General features: G+C 38.6%; 1 protein-coding gene across 1 annotated transcript in view; it reads left to right on the top strand.

Annotated features, from left to right (window-relative positions):
* FCHSD2 (FCH and double SH3 domains 2) overlaps positions 1-17593 on the top strand; it is a 154268-nt gene that overhangs the window by 98808 nt on the left and 37867 nt on the right. The window contains 2 exon segments of the mRNA XM_056561230.1: positions 5515-5637; positions 8948-9043. Of these exon segments, the coding sequence (XP_056417205.1) occupies positions 5515-5637; positions 8948-9043 (219 nt within the window).

The raw sequence follows: 17593 nt of genomic DNA on the forward strand, positions 1-17593 counted from the left end.
GCTATGTACAAGGTAACCCCTTTAATCTATTAATTCTTCACCACATCTCTGCTTGCTGTCAGTGAATGTGAACAGCAAATGGCAAAAAAAATAGTATCCAGTATACACAATGCTCTGTGAGCTAAACATCCTGGTCTCCAGACTGATACATTGTACATAGCTCGTCCAGCTCTCAGCTGAGAAGATACAATTGGATCCAGTCTAGACAATGCTCTGTGAGCTAAACATCCCGCACTCCAGACGGATACATTGTACATAGCTAGTCCTGCTCTCAGCTGAGAAGATACAATTGTATCCAGTCTAGACAATGCTCTGTGAGCTAAACATCCCGCACTCCAGACTGATACATTGTACATAGCTCGTCCAGCTCTCAGCTGAGAAGATACAATTGTATCCAGTCTAGACAATGCTCTGTGAGCTAAACATCCTGGACTCCGGACTGATACATTGTACATAGCTAGTCCTGCTCTCAGCTGAGAAGTGATACAATTGTATCCAGTCTAGACAATGCTCTGTGAGCTAAACATCCTGGACTCCAGACTGATACATTGTATATAGCTAGTCCTGCTCTCAGCTGAGAAGTGATACCATTGTATCCAGTCTAGACAATGCTCTGTGAGCTAAACATCCTGGACTCCAGACTGATACATTGTATATAGCTAGTCCTGCTCTCAGCTGAGAAGTGATACAATTGTATCCAGTCTAGACAATGCTCTGTGAGCTAAACAGCCTGGACTCCAGACTGATATATTGTACATAGCTAGTCCTGCTCTCAGCTGAGAAGTGATACAATTGTATCCAGTCTAGACAATGCTCTGTGAGCTAAACATCCTGGACTCCAGACTGATACATTGTACATAGCTAGTCCTGCTCTCAGCTGAGAAGTGATACAATTGTATCCAAACTAGACAATGCTCTGTGAGCTAAACATCCTGGACTCCAGACTGATACATTGTACATAGCTAGTCCTGCTCTCAGCTGAGAAGTGATACAATTGTATCCAGTCTAGACAATGCTCTGTGAGCTAAACAGCCTCGACTCCAGACTGATACATTGTACATAGCTAGTCCTGCTCTCAGCTGAGAAGTGATACAATTGTATCCAGTCTAGACAATGCTCTGTGAGCTAAACAGCCTCGACTCCAGACTGATACATTGTACATAGCTAGTCCTGCTCTCAGCTGAGAAGTGATACAATTGTATCCAGTCTAGACAATGCTCTGTGAGCTAAACATCCTGGACTCCAGACTGATACATTGTACATAGCTAGTCCTGCTCTCGGCTGAGAAGTGATACCATTGTATCCAGTCTAGACAATGCTCTGTGAGCTAAACAGCCAACAGCAAGCAGAAGGGTTTCAATTAATTGACAGCAGAAGTGAATAGAGTGGATGGGGTCAGGGGTCGGCGGTAGTACTCTGCATTCCACAAGATGACCTGACACCACAGCAGGGACTATGAATTGCTGTCTAATAGGGTAAAACACGTCATCAGTTCTCAATAAACCTGTGAAGTCACTGAGCTGAGAATGAGATGGCGGCAGGGTTATGACTGGTGATTATCTATGGAGAATAGGTGATGTCACAATGAGCGTGCAGGGTTTCCTGGAGAGGCCTGGTGATGTCACAATAAGGAGGCTGGTTTTCTGGGGACAACTGGTGATGTCACAGTGAAGGGGCAGAGAAAGGTGACATCATAGTAAATGGGATGGTGTATATAGGAAGGATTGGTGACATCACAGTAAGGGGCCCCAGAAACCCCCAAGTCTTTTTAATGAGTACCTGTCACATCCCACAAAAAAAGTTATGTTACTCAGTGCCTAATCCTGGTCATGTACATATAATTTTTATGTGTCTAGCACCTATATTTCTCTCACAAATACCTTCTTTCTGTTGCTCACTTGGTTTGTATTTCTGTGCTCTGTACTGTGCTCTGTAGGAGACGTATCCTCACCATGCCTTCACTTCCTCCCTGAGTCTGCTGTACTAAGTCTCTTTATCCAATCACTGCAGGCTGCTCTGTAACCCCTTCCTCTCTGTTTTCTTGCTGCAGTCTGATAGGACAAGAGTGAGCACAGAGGAATGCTAGTCCCGCCCCTCACTTCCTGGACTTTGTCTCAGCCTGTGCGTCAGCTGGGACAAGGATTACGTTCTGGATGCTATGGGGACCCTTTTAATAAGCCGTGATTTCTATCAAATGGAGACAACACTTTTTTATGTTGTGTATACGGTATATTTTGCCCAGATGTACAACATATAAGAAGTTTTTGACTCCAGTGTCATAATCTACAACATACCCTCTGCAGTGTCCATGTTATTTAAGACGCTAGCGCCCTCTAGTGGGGATCTGCACCCCTACAACCACATCACCATCCACCGTCTTCATGTCTGAGCCCAAGACCAAATATTGATTCCTATAGTTTGTGCCCAACTCCTCCAGCGCCTTCTGCTGGTGGGTCCCACACACTGCACCCCTTGCCTAGCGCCAAGGTAAAACTTCTATTCTGCGTGTTCCTGAGAAACTATCATTAGTTCTGACGGAGAACTACAGCGCCCTCTATTGCTCAAACCTAGTTTGCAAAATAGAGAAGTTGGAATGTATTATTCAAGAGTAGAGTCTCAACCAGTGTGCCTCCAGCTGTTGCAAAACTAAAACTCCCAGCATGCCTTGTGTCCGGGTATGCTTGGAGTTGTAGTTTTTCAACAGCTGGAGGCACCCTGGTTTATAGCGAACACGGCAGCACCACTACTGGCCTGGACTGCTTCACTTCAAGCGATACATTGTAACAAATTTTCAGCTGTGTGTGACGAAAGGAGCATTTAAAGGGGTACTCCACTGGAAAAAAAAATTTTGTGTTATTATTAAATCAACTGGTGCCAGGAAGTTTAGCAGATTTGTAAATTACTTCTATTTCAAAATCTATTCCAGTACTTATCAGCTGCTGTATGCTCCAGACGAAGTTGTGTAGTTCTTCTCAGTCTGCCCACAGTGCTCTCTGCTGACACCTCTGTCCATGTCAGGAACTGTCCAGAGTAGAAACAAATCCCCATAGCAAATCTCTCCTGCTCTGGACAGTTCCTGACATGGACAGAGGTGTTAGCAGAGAGCACTGGGGTCTGACTGAAAAGAACTACACAACTTCCTGTGGAGCATACAGCAGTTGATAAGTACTGGAAGGATTAAGATTTTTAAATTGAAGTAATTTACAAATCTGTTTAACTTTCTGGCACCAGTTGATATTAAAAATAGCAAAAAAAAATTTTTTCCGTGGAGTTCCCCTTTAAATGCACCTTTCCTAATCGGCAACATGACCAGCATGCTGGGAGTTGTAGTCATATACAAACTGGAGCTGCACAGGTTGGAAGATGCTTTTCTCCAGGCCTGGTGTCAGATCAGTGTGAATTTTGCGCCTTCTCCGGTTTACTCCCAGCATTTGATGTCCTCTCCGGTTACAGATTCCGTCCCATCCGCTGCCAAGTGTCCCCCCTCCCCCGCCTGGATTAGGACTGTAATGTCACCGCTCGGATGATTTTGCTGTGAACGGGCAGAGGTCACCATCCCAGGAGACTTCTTTATAAGTCCCGCCATTTCCATGAGGCAATTTGTGCGGTTTACCGGTTACAGTGTTTCGGTGCAAGGAAGGGGCGGCGTTTTCCTACGCCGATTTACAGCCTAAAAACATAAGCCATGATTATTTCCATTTACCTGCAGCTCTGTTGTTACAATGTATCAACAGAATCGCTACAATGTATCAACAGAATCGCTACAATGTATCAACAGAATCACTACAATGTATCAACAGAATCACTACAATGTATCAACAGAATCATTACAATGTATCAACAGAATCATTACAATGTATCAACAGAATCATTACAATGTATCAACAGAATCGGTACAATGTATCAACAGAATCATTACAATGTATCAACAGAATCATTACAATGTATCAACAGAATCGGTACAATGTATCAACAGAATCGCTACAATGTATCAACAGAATCATTACAATGTATCAACAGAATCGGTACAATGTATCAACAGAATCATTACAATGTATCAACAGAATCGTTACAATGTATCAACAGAATCGCTACAATGTATCAACAGAATCGCTACACTGTATCAACAGAATCGGTACAATGTATCAACAGAATCATTACAATGTATCAACAGAATCGCTACAATGTATCAACAGAATCATTACAATGTATCAACAGAATCGGTACAATGTATCAACAGAATCATTACAATGTATCAACAGAATCGTTACAATGTATCAACAGAATCGCTACAATGTATCAACAGAATCGCTACACTGTATCAACAGAATCGTTACAATGTATCAACAGAATCGCTACAATGTATCAACAGAATCGTTACAATGTATCAACAGAATCATTACAATGTATCAACAGAATCGCTACACTGTATCAACAGAATCGCTACAATGTATCAACAGAAACGCTACAATATATCAACGAAATCGGAACATTGTAGCAACAGAATCATTACAATGTATCAACAGAATCATTACAATGAATCAACAGAATCGCTACAATGTATCAACAGAAACGCTACAATGTATCAACGAAATCGGAACATTGTAGCAACAGAATCGTTACACTGTGTCTACAGAATCGTTACAATGTATCAACGGTATCGGTACAATGTATCAAGAGAATCATTACACTGTATCTACAGAATTTTTACAATGTATCAACAGAATCTGTACAATGTATCTACACAAGCGTTACAGTGTATCAACAGAATCGTTACAATGTATCAGTGAAGCTAAAACGTAACATGTATGCACCATCTACTTCAAATTATATCACCTACACCCGTGTTTCCTAACCAGGGCACCTCCAGCTGTTGCAGAACTACAACTCCCAGCATGCTGGGAAAAGTAGTTTTGCAACAGTTGGAGGCACTCTGGTTGGGAGCCAAGGACAGCTGTGTTAGCAGGATTAGGACAAGATAGCGTTTGCAGCCTTTGCATGTAATTTCTTAATATTAGGATAGAGCTCACATGCAGGTTGAAACATTTTTTTCCTTCCCTGACCCATTGTAACAAACTTCTAGGATGGCAGAAATATATTTGTTAAACTGACACAACAGCCCCCAGCGTGCCCCGGCAGCCATATTGTAAGGGCATTTTGCAGCATCCTCAGAGGGGGGGGGGGGGGGGGGAGAGACTGCTGGTTAGGGGGTGCAGAGGCTGTAGTCACACCAAGGTTCCATGGTACGGTAAGGGGCTCCTCTTGTTGATTTTGCATCAGGGTTCCAAGAAGTTCATGTTGTACCCCTGCATGTTGGTGGTGTTCCCGAAACTCAGAATAACCTAGACATCTGTTTTGTCTGTGTAAGGAAGGAATCTTTACTGTAAGAGCAGTTTTACTATAAAGCTGTTTTATACAGGACTTGGGGGAACTCTGACTCCAAAGGGGAGGGAATTTCCTTTATTTCCATGAGGACGGAGTCAGCATCTACTTAATGGTTTTGTTTCTCCGCAGACCCTTGATGGTAACGTATACGACCACCTGAAGGACTATCTCATGGCGTTCAGCAGGACGGAGCTGGAGACATGTCAGGCCGTACAGAGCACATTCCAATATTTGTTGGAAAGCTCCAGCCGGGTAAGTGTCCACCATCAACTACATGTCAATATACTATAATACTGCCCCCTATGGACAAGAATATAACTACTATAATACTGCCCCCTATGGACAAGAATATAACTACTATAATGAGGCATGAGAGGAAAGAAATGGTGGCACAACTGATGTCCGCAGCAGTGATTGGAGGGACTATTTAGTCCGTGGGAGGGAGAAAAAGCAATATCCCGAGGTACAGGGGTGCACGATAAATAGACAAGAATTCTGATATGGATGCGGAGAAGGAAATGCAAATCGGCACTCACCTGTAGAATAGTGTAGTCTTTATTGAGCCATCAATAGGCCAGAGGAAGCGGTATTGCCCGTGAAACCAGCTGTTCACCCGCCCACCTGCACAGCTTCGGCTGATGCTCTTCTGTCTCTCCCATCCCCACGAGGCCGGCTTTTTCTACTTTTTGATGGCTCAATAAAGACTACACTACTGTACAGGTGAGTGCCGATTTGCATTTCTTTCTCCGTATCCATAACTACTATAATACTGCCCCCTATGTATAAGAATATAACTACTATAATACTGCCCCATATGTATAAGAATATGACTACTATAATACTGTTCCTATATACAATAATATAACTAATATAATACTGCCTCCTATATACAAGAATATAACTACTATAATACTGCCTCCTATATACAAGAATATAACTACTATAATACTGCCTCCTATATACAAGAATATAACTACTATAATACTGCCTCCTATATACAAGAATATAACTACTATAATACTGCCTCCTATATACAAGAATATAACTACTATAATACTGCCTCCTATATACAAAAATATAACTACTATAATACTGCTCCTATATACAAGAATATAACTACTATAATACTGCCCCTATATACAAGAATATAACTACTATAATACTATCTCCTATATACAAGAATATAACTACTATAATACTGCTCCTATATACAAGAATATAACTACTATAATACTGCTCCTATATACAAGAATATAACTACTATAATACTGCTCCTATATACAAGAATATAACTACTATAATACTGCCTCCTATATACAAGAATATAACTACTATAATACTGTCTCCTATATACAAGAATATAACTACTATAATACTGCCTCCTATATACAAGAATATAACGACTATAATACTGCTCCTATATACAAGAATATAACTACTATAATATTGCCTCCTATATACAAGGATATAACTACTATAATACTGCTCCTATATACAAGAATATAACTACTATAATACTGCTCCTATATACAAGAGTATATCTACTGTTATACTGCTCCTATATACAAGAATATAACTACTATAATACTGCTCCTATGTACCAGACTATAACTAATATAATACTGCCCCTATATACAAGAATATAACTACTATAATACTGCCTCCTATATACAAGAATATAACTACTATAATACTGCTCCTATATACAAGAATATAACTACTATAATACTGCTCCTATATACAAGAATATAACTACTATAATACTGCTCCTATATACAAGAATATAACTACTATAATACTGCTCCCTATATACAAGAATATAACTACTATAATACTGCTCCTATATACAAGAATATAATTACTATAATACTGCTCCTATATACAAGAATATAACGACTATAATACTGCTCCTATATACAAGAATATAACTACTATAATATTGCCTCCTATATACAAGGATATAACTACTATAATACTGCTCCTATATACAAGAATATAACTACTATAATACTGCTCCTATATACAAGAGTATATCTACTGTTATACTGCTCCTATATACAAGAATATAACTACTATAATACTGCTCCTATGTACCAGACTATAACTAATATAATACTGCCCCTATATACAAGAATATAACTACTATAATACTGCCTCCTATATACAAGAATATAACTACTATAATACTGCTCCTATATACAAGAATATAACTACTATAATACTGCTCCTATATACAAGAATATAACTACTATAATACTGCTCCTATATACAAGAATATAACTACTATAATACTGCTCCCTATATACAAGAATATAACTACTATAATACTGCTCCTATATACAAGAATATAATTACTATAATACTGCTCCTATATACAAGAATATAACTACTATAATACTGCTCCTATGTACAAGAATATAACTACTATAATACTGCTCCTATATACAAGAATATAACTACTATAATACTGCCTCCTATATACAAGAATATAACTACTATAATACTGCTCCTATATACAAGAATATAGCTACTATAATACTGCTCCTATATACAAGGATATAACTACTAGAATATTGCTCCTATATACAAGAATATAACTACTATAATACTGCTCCTATATACAAGGATATAACTACTAGAATATTGCTCCTATATACAAGAATATAACTACTATAATACTGCTTCCTATATACAAGAATATAACTACTATAATACAGTCTCCTATATACAAGAATATATCTACTATAATACTGCTCCCTATATACAAGAATATAACTACTATAATACTGTCCTCTATGCACAAAAATATAACCACTATCTAATAAAAATAACTTTGGAATCTGTACTGTTTTTTTCTTGGTCCTGTTTAGCGTAGATGTAACCAGAGCTGCATTCACAATTCTGCTGGTCTCTTCTTGGTATCTGTTAGACACTGAACCAGCTCGAGTTTAGCAATTCTGGAAAATAAATGCGGCTTTGAATGTAACTAGAGTAAAATGCTGACCCACCATTAGTCTACTACTGATCCCCCTCTTAACAAGTCATTCTGTCTGCTCCTTGTTCCCACCCTAACACATTCGTGTACCCCTCCTCTCTTTGATGTTCTAGGCTTTCATGCAGCTGAAATTCCCCCCCTTGGTAAGACCTTCACACATCGCTAACATTCACTCAGCCATTGCTTGCTTTATATTTTCCTGTACATGGTGCATGTTCCATCCTGTTACAGCGGGGGTGTTCGGGTCACTGTGGGGCGATACTCGCGGCTCTCACCCTGCACAAATATTGTGGGTTACAGGGTATGCAATGCTTGATCTTCATATATATATTTTTTTTTTTTCCCTCACTTTAAATGGATCTATTTATTTTTTGTTTTTTTGTTTTGCACATTTGTATGTTGTATTGATGTATTTAGTAATACATTGTTCAGATCACATGGGCCGCCATGGAGAGGGTTCTGCCGTAGAGTACTTTTGGTTTGCGGGTGTAAGTCCTCCTTAAGAGGTACAAGGTGTTATCTGCTCTCCCTGGTTCATCGTATAGTAAAAGTCTAATTTATTTGTAGGTGATGCGGGATTATAACCTCCAGCTATTCACCCAGGAGAATCCAGTATTTCACAAAGCTCAACCATTTCAGTTCCAGCCATGTGACAGTGACACGGTAAGGAATGCAACTACTATAATACTGTCTTTTATGTACGGTAATATAACTACTATAATACTGCCCCTATATACAAGAATATAACTACTATAATACTGCCCCTATATACAAGAATATAACTCCTATAATACTGCCTCCTATATACAAGAATATAACTACTATAATACTGCCTCCTATATACAAGAATATAACTACTATAATACTGCCTCCTATATACAAGAATATATCTACTATAATACTGCTCCTATATACAAGAATATAACTACTATAATACTGCTCCTATATACAAGAATATAACTACTATAATACGGCTCCTATATACAAGAATATAACTACTATAATACTGCTTCTATGTACAAGAATATAACTACTATAATACTGCTCCTATGTACAAGAATATAACTACTATAATACTGCCTCCTATATACATGAATATAACTACTATAATACTGCTCCTATATACAAGAATATAACTACTATAATACTGCTCCTATATACAAGAATATAACTACTATAATATTGTCTCCTATATACAAGAATATAACTACTATAATACTGTTCCTATATACAAGAATATAACTACTATAATACTGTTCCTATATACAAGAATATAACTACTATAATACTGCCTCCTATATACATGAATATAACTCCTATAATACTGCTCCTATATACAAGAATATAACTACTATAATACTGCTCCTATATACATGAATATAACTTCTATAATACTGCTCCTATATACAAGAATATAACTACTATAATACTGCTCCTATATACAAGAATATAACTACTATAATACTGCCTCCTATATACATGAATATAACTACTATAATACTGCTCCTATATACAAGAATATAACTACTATAATACTGCTCCTATATACAAGAATATAACTACTATAATATTGTCTCCTATATACAAGAATATAACTACTATAATACTGTTCCTATATACAAGAATATAACTACTATAATACTGTTCCTATATACAAGAATATAACTACTATAATACTGCTCCTATATACAAGAATATAACTACTATAATACTGCTCCTATATACAAGAATATAACTACTATAATACTGCTCCCATATACAAGAATATAACTCCTATAATACTGCTCCTATATACAAGAATATAACTACTATGATATTGTCTCCTATATACAAGAATATAACTACTATAATACTGTTCCTAAATACAAGAATATAACTACTATAATACTGTTCCTATATACAAGAATATAACTACTATAATACTGCCTCCTATATACATGAATATAACTCCTATAATACTGCTCCTATATACAAGAATATAACTACTATAATACTGCTCCTATATACAAGAATATAACTACTATAATACTGCTCCTATATACAAGAATATAACTACTATAATACTGCTCCTATATACAAGAATATAACTACTATAATACTGCTCCTATATACAAGAATATAACTACTATAATACTGCTCCTATATACAAGAATATAACTACTATAATACTGCTCCTATATACAAGAATATAACTACTATAATACTGCCTCCTATATACATGAATATAACTCCTATAATACTGCCCCCTATGGATTACACTCTAATAATAGACCCTTCTGCATGTCATCCCCCTCAGTTAGGGTTAGTGAGGTGGATAGAGCTGTAGGTGGTGACCTCTGTCTTCATGTTCTAACCCAGTGCCGTCTGTCTGTCTCTGTTTCTGTCCCCCCGCTCCCTCCTCGGTCAGACCTTTAGCGCCGTTCCTCTGGTGGACATTGAACCTTCTCCCGCCAGTGCTATGAGAATTTCTCTAGCCAAGGTATAACCCGCTCTCACCCTGTGTCTCCCGCTTTCCATCGATCATGTGATTCCTTTGTTGATTTTTTTTTTTTTTTTTGGGGTGTTGAAATCATCATGAATGAATTTTCTCATAGATATATATATATATATATATATATATATATATATATATATATATATATATATATATATATATATATATATATATATACTGTGTATATATATATATACTGTGTATATATATGTATATATATATATATTATTTTATAAACTTATTTATTTATAAATACATATATGTATCCACATTTGTATCCATGCCATGCGCCAGATTTTGCTATTGATACCTTCTGCGCTTGATACATTGTGTTTCATAGTGTTTTCCAAAAAGTGCGCCTCCAGCTGTTGCAAAACTACAACTCCCAGCATGCCCGGACAGCCGAAGGCTGTCCGGGCATGCTGGGAGTTGCAGTTTTGCAACAGCTGGAGGTGCACTGTTTGGAAAACACTGTTATACAGTGCAATTTGCCAGTTTTAGGTTTACACATCCAGAATAACAGGGAACATGATGGCAATGCCCCATTTGCATTGCACCCCTGGCATGGTGCCAACTTCTTCAATTTTTATTATCACTTTTTTTTTATTTATTTTTTTTTATTATAATTATTATTTTATTATTATTTTTTTTTTGCAGTTTCAGGGAAATTTATAGCAGTTCTTTGTTTTCTTACTTTGGCGCCACTGGCACTTCTTTTTTTTTTTTTTTTTGAGAGGCATCATGCCCTTCTATCGATACATTATAAGCCTCTGTCATCCAGAATAAGCCAAAACTACAGCGATACCCAAAGATACACCCCAATCCCAAAAAACTTTTAGGTAGCTGACCATTGTAATGTTGCCATTGATCGCCACCATTTGTTAACCATTTATACCCGTCCTACCATGGTAATAGTGATACATATGTGTGTGGTCACTGTATGTGTACTGTTTGGGTGGTAAATGTGTTTGCGGTAGTAAAACCCTGGGGGGGGGGGGGCTCTTTGGTCTATGTGACTATTTTGGAGTGGGTGGGTATGTAGGATCAGCCCTGATAATGCGATACTATTGCCGATCATTGCTTGGCACAGTAGCATCACTGATATGGCATTGCGGTTTTATTATTAGGATCATGATGTAGAACTACTTTTATAAAGGATCATTTCATGTTTTTTTTATTATTTTTATATTTGTTTTTTATTTTTATTTTTTCATTTTTACTTTTATAAAGGATCATTTCTAGAGATGAGCGAACTTACAGTAAATTCGATTCGTCACGAACTTCTCGGCTCGGCAGTTGATGACTTATCCTGCATAAATTAGTTCAGCTTTCAGGGGCTCCGGTGGGCTGGAAAAGGTGGATACAGTCCTAGGAAAGAGTCTCCTAGGACTGTATCCACCTTTTCCAGCCCACCGGAGCCCCTGAAAGCTGAACTAATTTATGCAGGAAAAGTCATCAACTGCCGAGCCGAGAAGTTCGTGACGAATCGAATTTACTGTAAGTTCGCTCATCTCTAATCATTTCATGTTTTTTTTTTTTTTTTTATATTATATGTTTTTTTTCATATCATAGAACTACTTTTATAAAGCATAATTTCTTGTTTTTTTTCTTATTTTTATATTATTATTATTTTTTTTCCCCATATTGTGGAACTACTTTTATAAAGGATCATTTCATGTTTTTTTTATTATTTTTATATTTGTTTTTTATTTTTATTTTTTTGTTTTTACTTTTATAAAGGATCATTTCATGTTTTTTTATTATTTATCAATTTTTTTTTTCATATCGTAGAACGACTTTTTTAAAGGAGCTATAACTCCAGGATCAGTTGTAGAACGAAATATTTTAAATGGGTACTACCGAATCAACTGGTGCCAGAAAGTTACACAGATTTGTAGTTTTGCAACAGCTGGAGGCACGCTGGTTGAGACTCTGTTCTTGAATAATACATTCTAACTTTTGTCTATTTTACAGACTAGGTTCGAGCAATAGAGGGTGCTGTAGTTCTCAGTCAGAACTAATGATAGTTAAAAATCTTAATCCTTCCAGTACTTATCAGCTGCTGTATGCTACAAAGGAAGTTAAAGGGGTACTCCGCCCCTAGACATCCTATCCCTTATGCAAAGGAGACTTCATGAGTTTCCAACGCCGGGTGCTGCAGAGAGATCGCGGGGTCCCAGCAGAGGGACCCCCATAATCAGACATCTTTTCCTCTTATAGGGGATAAGGTGTCTAGGGGCAGAGAACCCCTTTAAGTTGTTTTCTGTCTGACCACAGTGCTCTCTGCTGCCACCTCTGTCCATTTTAGGAACTGTCCAGAGCACAAGCAAATCCCCATAGCAAACCTCTCCTGCTCTGGACATTTCCTGACATGGACAGAGGTGTCAGCAGAGAGCACTGTGGTCAGTCTGGAAAGAATTACACAACTTCCTCAGTAGCATAAAGCAGCGGATAAGTACTGGAAGGATTAAGATTTGTATATAGAAGTAATTAACAAATCTGTTTAACTTTCGGGCACCAGTTGATTTAAATAAACTTTTTTTCCCTCAGAGAACCCGTGTAAAAAGCACATCTCCAATGATGGCTCAATAGTTTTTGCTAAAAATTTTACATAGCCGCTTGAGACTTACCGTATACAGTGGTCAATCTATGAATTTTATGGTAGTCCCATGCAAGTCTTCGGGACTTCCACCAAATCTGTAGTTTGAACGCTGTAGTCAAGCGCAAGGCTCGGGTAATGGTATAAAAATTTAGGAGCAACTCCAACCTCTGTTTTTTTTTAATTATATTTATTATTTGTTTATTTTTTTATTTAATATATATATATATATATATATATATATATATATATATTTATATTTATATTTATTTATTATTATTATTATTTATATACAGTAATATATATATATATATATATATATATATATATATATATATTTTTTTTTTTTTTTATAAAGTTGCTATAACTCCAGATTGTCTACTATAGGGAACAGCACAAACCCCATAGTGGGCACAGACTCATGACGCAGAGTACATTGGCGCTGTTTAGGTGGCAGGATTTTTTTTTCTCTACCTTTTGGTTTCTTTCCCTCTCATCGCCTTTGTATGAGATTTGTAAACTCTGTAACTCTGAAAAGAAAGCTAGAAGAATAGTGACACGTTCCCAGTGAGCGGCGCAGTGTGATACATTGTAGATTCACAGTGAATTCTCGCAGGCGGAGGTGTCGGACGCCATCGCCTCACACATTATTAACATTTCCCTCTTCCTCGCTGTTATTTATTTATTTTTTTTACATCCGACCATGTCTCTTTTTGCGCCGTTTCTAATCAATTTATGGCGGACCCGACAACAAAAGACTTCTCTAAGTTGGGGCATTTGTAACATTTTCTAATAGAGCAGGTGCTCAGAAAAATGCCGCTTTGGAAATTCTGCTGTGTGAACGAGCCTTAAAGGGGTACTCCGGTGGAAAACTTTATTTATTTTTTTGGTGCCAGAAAGTTAAACAGATTTGTAAATTACTTCTATTAAAAAATCGTAATCCTTCCAGTACTTATTAGCTGCTGGATACTAGAGAGAAAATTCTTTTATTTTTGGAACACAAAAAAGATCTTAAAATGGACACAGTGCTCTCTGCTGACATCTCTGTCCATTTTACGAACTGTCCAGAGTAGGAGAAAATCCCCATAGCAAAACATATGCTGCTCTGGACAGTTCCTAAAATGGACAGAGATGTCAGTAGAGAGCACTGTGCTCGTGATGTCAGCAAGAGAGCTCTGTGTTCCAAAAAGAAAATAAATTCCTCTGTAGTATTCAGCAGCTAATAAGTACTGGAAGGATTAAGATTTTTTAATAGAAGTAATTTACAAATCTGTTTAACTTTCTGGCACCAGTTGATTTAAAAAAAAAAAAATAATTAAAGTTTTCCACCGGAGTACTCCACTGTCTCAGCCTTTGGAACATTTAGTCCTGAACTCTGGGTGCGGGCTGCAGGGGTTGTGATGTCATGGCCGCACCCCCTCGTGTCATCATGCCACCCACTCTCAATGAAAGTCTATGGGAGGGTGCGTGGTGGCTGTCACGCCCCCTCCCATAGACTTGCATTCAGGGGGCGTGGTGTGACGTCACGAGGAGCATGTCCATGATGTCACAACCCACACCCAGCATTCAGAACTAAATGTTCCGAACGCTGGGACAGTGGAGTACCCCTTTAAGTGTTTATTTTTCCTGCAGCACCACCACAGGGGAAATGGAGAATTACACTGTGCCCATTGAAGTCTATGGGATATTCGTGTAATGCACGGATGACTTTGGTCCTCCAGAGCAATAGATGCAGCTTTTCTCCATGGCCAACTTGATATTTCCTATTTACAAAGCTTTCCCAGGCTTCTGAATGGCACGTGCTGTAACCATTCCTTGCCATGAACAGGCTGATTTGCCTGACTGAAGGATTTTGGAGGAATTTACCCTTGAGAGGACATTTTTGTGGATTTTCGGGGGGAAGCACTTTGCGCCTTTGCATCCTGTTGCTGAATGTTTTTTAGTTGCTGCCCGTCCGGGAGGATTTCCATTGTCTGTGTCAGCTGTTCGTCTTCCTCTCTATGGAGATAGAGGACATTGTGATAAAACGCTGAGAGTGCAAATCTGCCCAGACGCGGGGCCTTTCCTGTTTACTCTGGAATATCTGTATCCTGATGCAGGGAAAGCTGTGGCCCACACAGGGGAGAGTCACTGCAAGGACACGAGGTGATGGAGCATAGACTTAAATATTGGGAATCAACATCAATAGCAATTCCATATCCCATGGTGCTTTGTATCCTGGACTCAGTGCTAAACACCCTGGACTCCAGACTGATACATTGTATATAGCTAGTCCTGCTCTCAGCTGAGAAGTGATACAATTGTATCCAGTCTAGACAATGCTCTGTGAGCTAAACAGTCTGGACTCCAGACTGATACATTGTACATAGCTAGTCCTGCTCTCAGCTGAGACGTGATACAATTGTATCCAGTCTAGACAATGCTCTGTGAGCTAAGCATCCTGGACCCCAGACTGATACATTGTACATAGCTAGTCCTGCTCTCAGCTGAGAAGATACAATTGTATCCAGTCTAGACAATGCTCTGTGAGCTAAACATCCTGGTCTCAAGACGAATACATTGTACATAGCTAGTCCTGCTCTCAGCTGAGAAGTGATACAATTATATCCAGTCTAGACAATGCTCTGTGAGCTAAACATCCTGGACCCCAGACTGATACATTGTACATAGCTAGTCCTGCTCTCAGCTGAGACGTGATACAATTGTATCCAGTCTAGACAATGCTCTGTGAGCTAAGCATCCTGGACTCCAGACTGATACATTGTACATAGCTAGTCCTGCTCTCAGCTGAGAAGTGATACAATTGTATTCAGTCTAGACAATGCTCTGTGAGCTAAACATCCTGGACCCCAGACTGATACATTGTACATAGCTAGTCCTGCTCTCAGCTGAGACGTGATACAATTGTATCCAGTCTAGACAATGCTCTGTGAGCTAAGCATCCTGGACTCCAGACTGATACATTGTACATAGCTAGTCCTGCTCTCAGCTGAGAAGTGATACAATTGTATCCAGTCTAGACAATGCTCTGTGAGCTAAACATCCTGGACCCCAGACTGATACATTGTACATAGCTAGTCCTGCTCTCAGCTGAGAAGATACAATTGTATCCAGTCTAGACAATGCTCTGTGAGCTAAACATCCTGGTCTCAAGACGAATACATTGTACATAGCTAGTCCTGCTCTCAGCTGAGAAGTGATACAATTATATCCAGTCTAGACAATGCTCTGTGAGCTAAACATCCTGGACCCCAGACTGATACATTGTACATAGCTAGTCCTGCTCTCAGCTGAGACGTGATACAATTGTATCCAGTCTAGACAATGCTCTGTGAGCTAAGCATCCTGGACTCCAGACTGATACATTGTACATAGCTAGTCCTGCTCTCAGCTGAGAAGTGATACAATTGTATTCAGTCTAGACAATGCTCTGTGAGCTAAACATCCTGGACCCCAGACTGATACATTGTACATAGCTAGTCCTGCTCTCAGCTGAGACGTGATACAATTGTATCCAGTCTAGACAATGCTCTGTGAGCTAAGCATCCTGGACTCCAGACTGATACATTGTACATAGCTAGTCCTGCTCTCAGCTGAGAAGTGATACAATTGTATCCAGTCTAGACAATGCTCTGTGAGCTAAACATCCTGGACTCCAGACTGATACATTGTATATAGCTAGTCCTGCTCTCAGCTGAGAAGTGATACAATTGTATCCAGTCTAATTAAACTACAGTTAATTTTACCTGCACTGATACATTGTATCAATCTGGACTCCAACTCCCGCTGGACTCAGGACTGGAGAGATACTTATACTGCCAATATTATTGCTACTATTGTGAAACTACAACTCCCAGCATGCTCGGACAGCCAACGGCTGTCCGGGCATGCTGGAAGTTGTAGTTTTGCAACATCTGGAAGTCCACAATTTGGGGACCACTTCATTACTCTGCCCCCCGGAGTGAATACAAGAGACTAATTCTCTTGGCCCAGTGTCAGTTTTGGTATTGCCCCCATTGGGTCACATTTAGTCATGTAAATCCCCCACCGGTCTCCCCGCCAGTGGTCTTGCAGAATTTGTCGCCGCTGGTTACGTACACTAAGCGACTCCGCTCTCTCT

The sequence above is a fragment of the Hyla sarda genome, chromosome 2, assembly GCF_029499605.1.
Source record: "Hyla sarda isolate aHylSar1 chromosome 2, aHylSar1.hap1, whole genome shotgun sequence".
Taxonomy (NCBI): Eukaryota; Metazoa; Chordata; class Amphibia; order Anura; family Hylidae; genus Hyla; species Hyla sarda.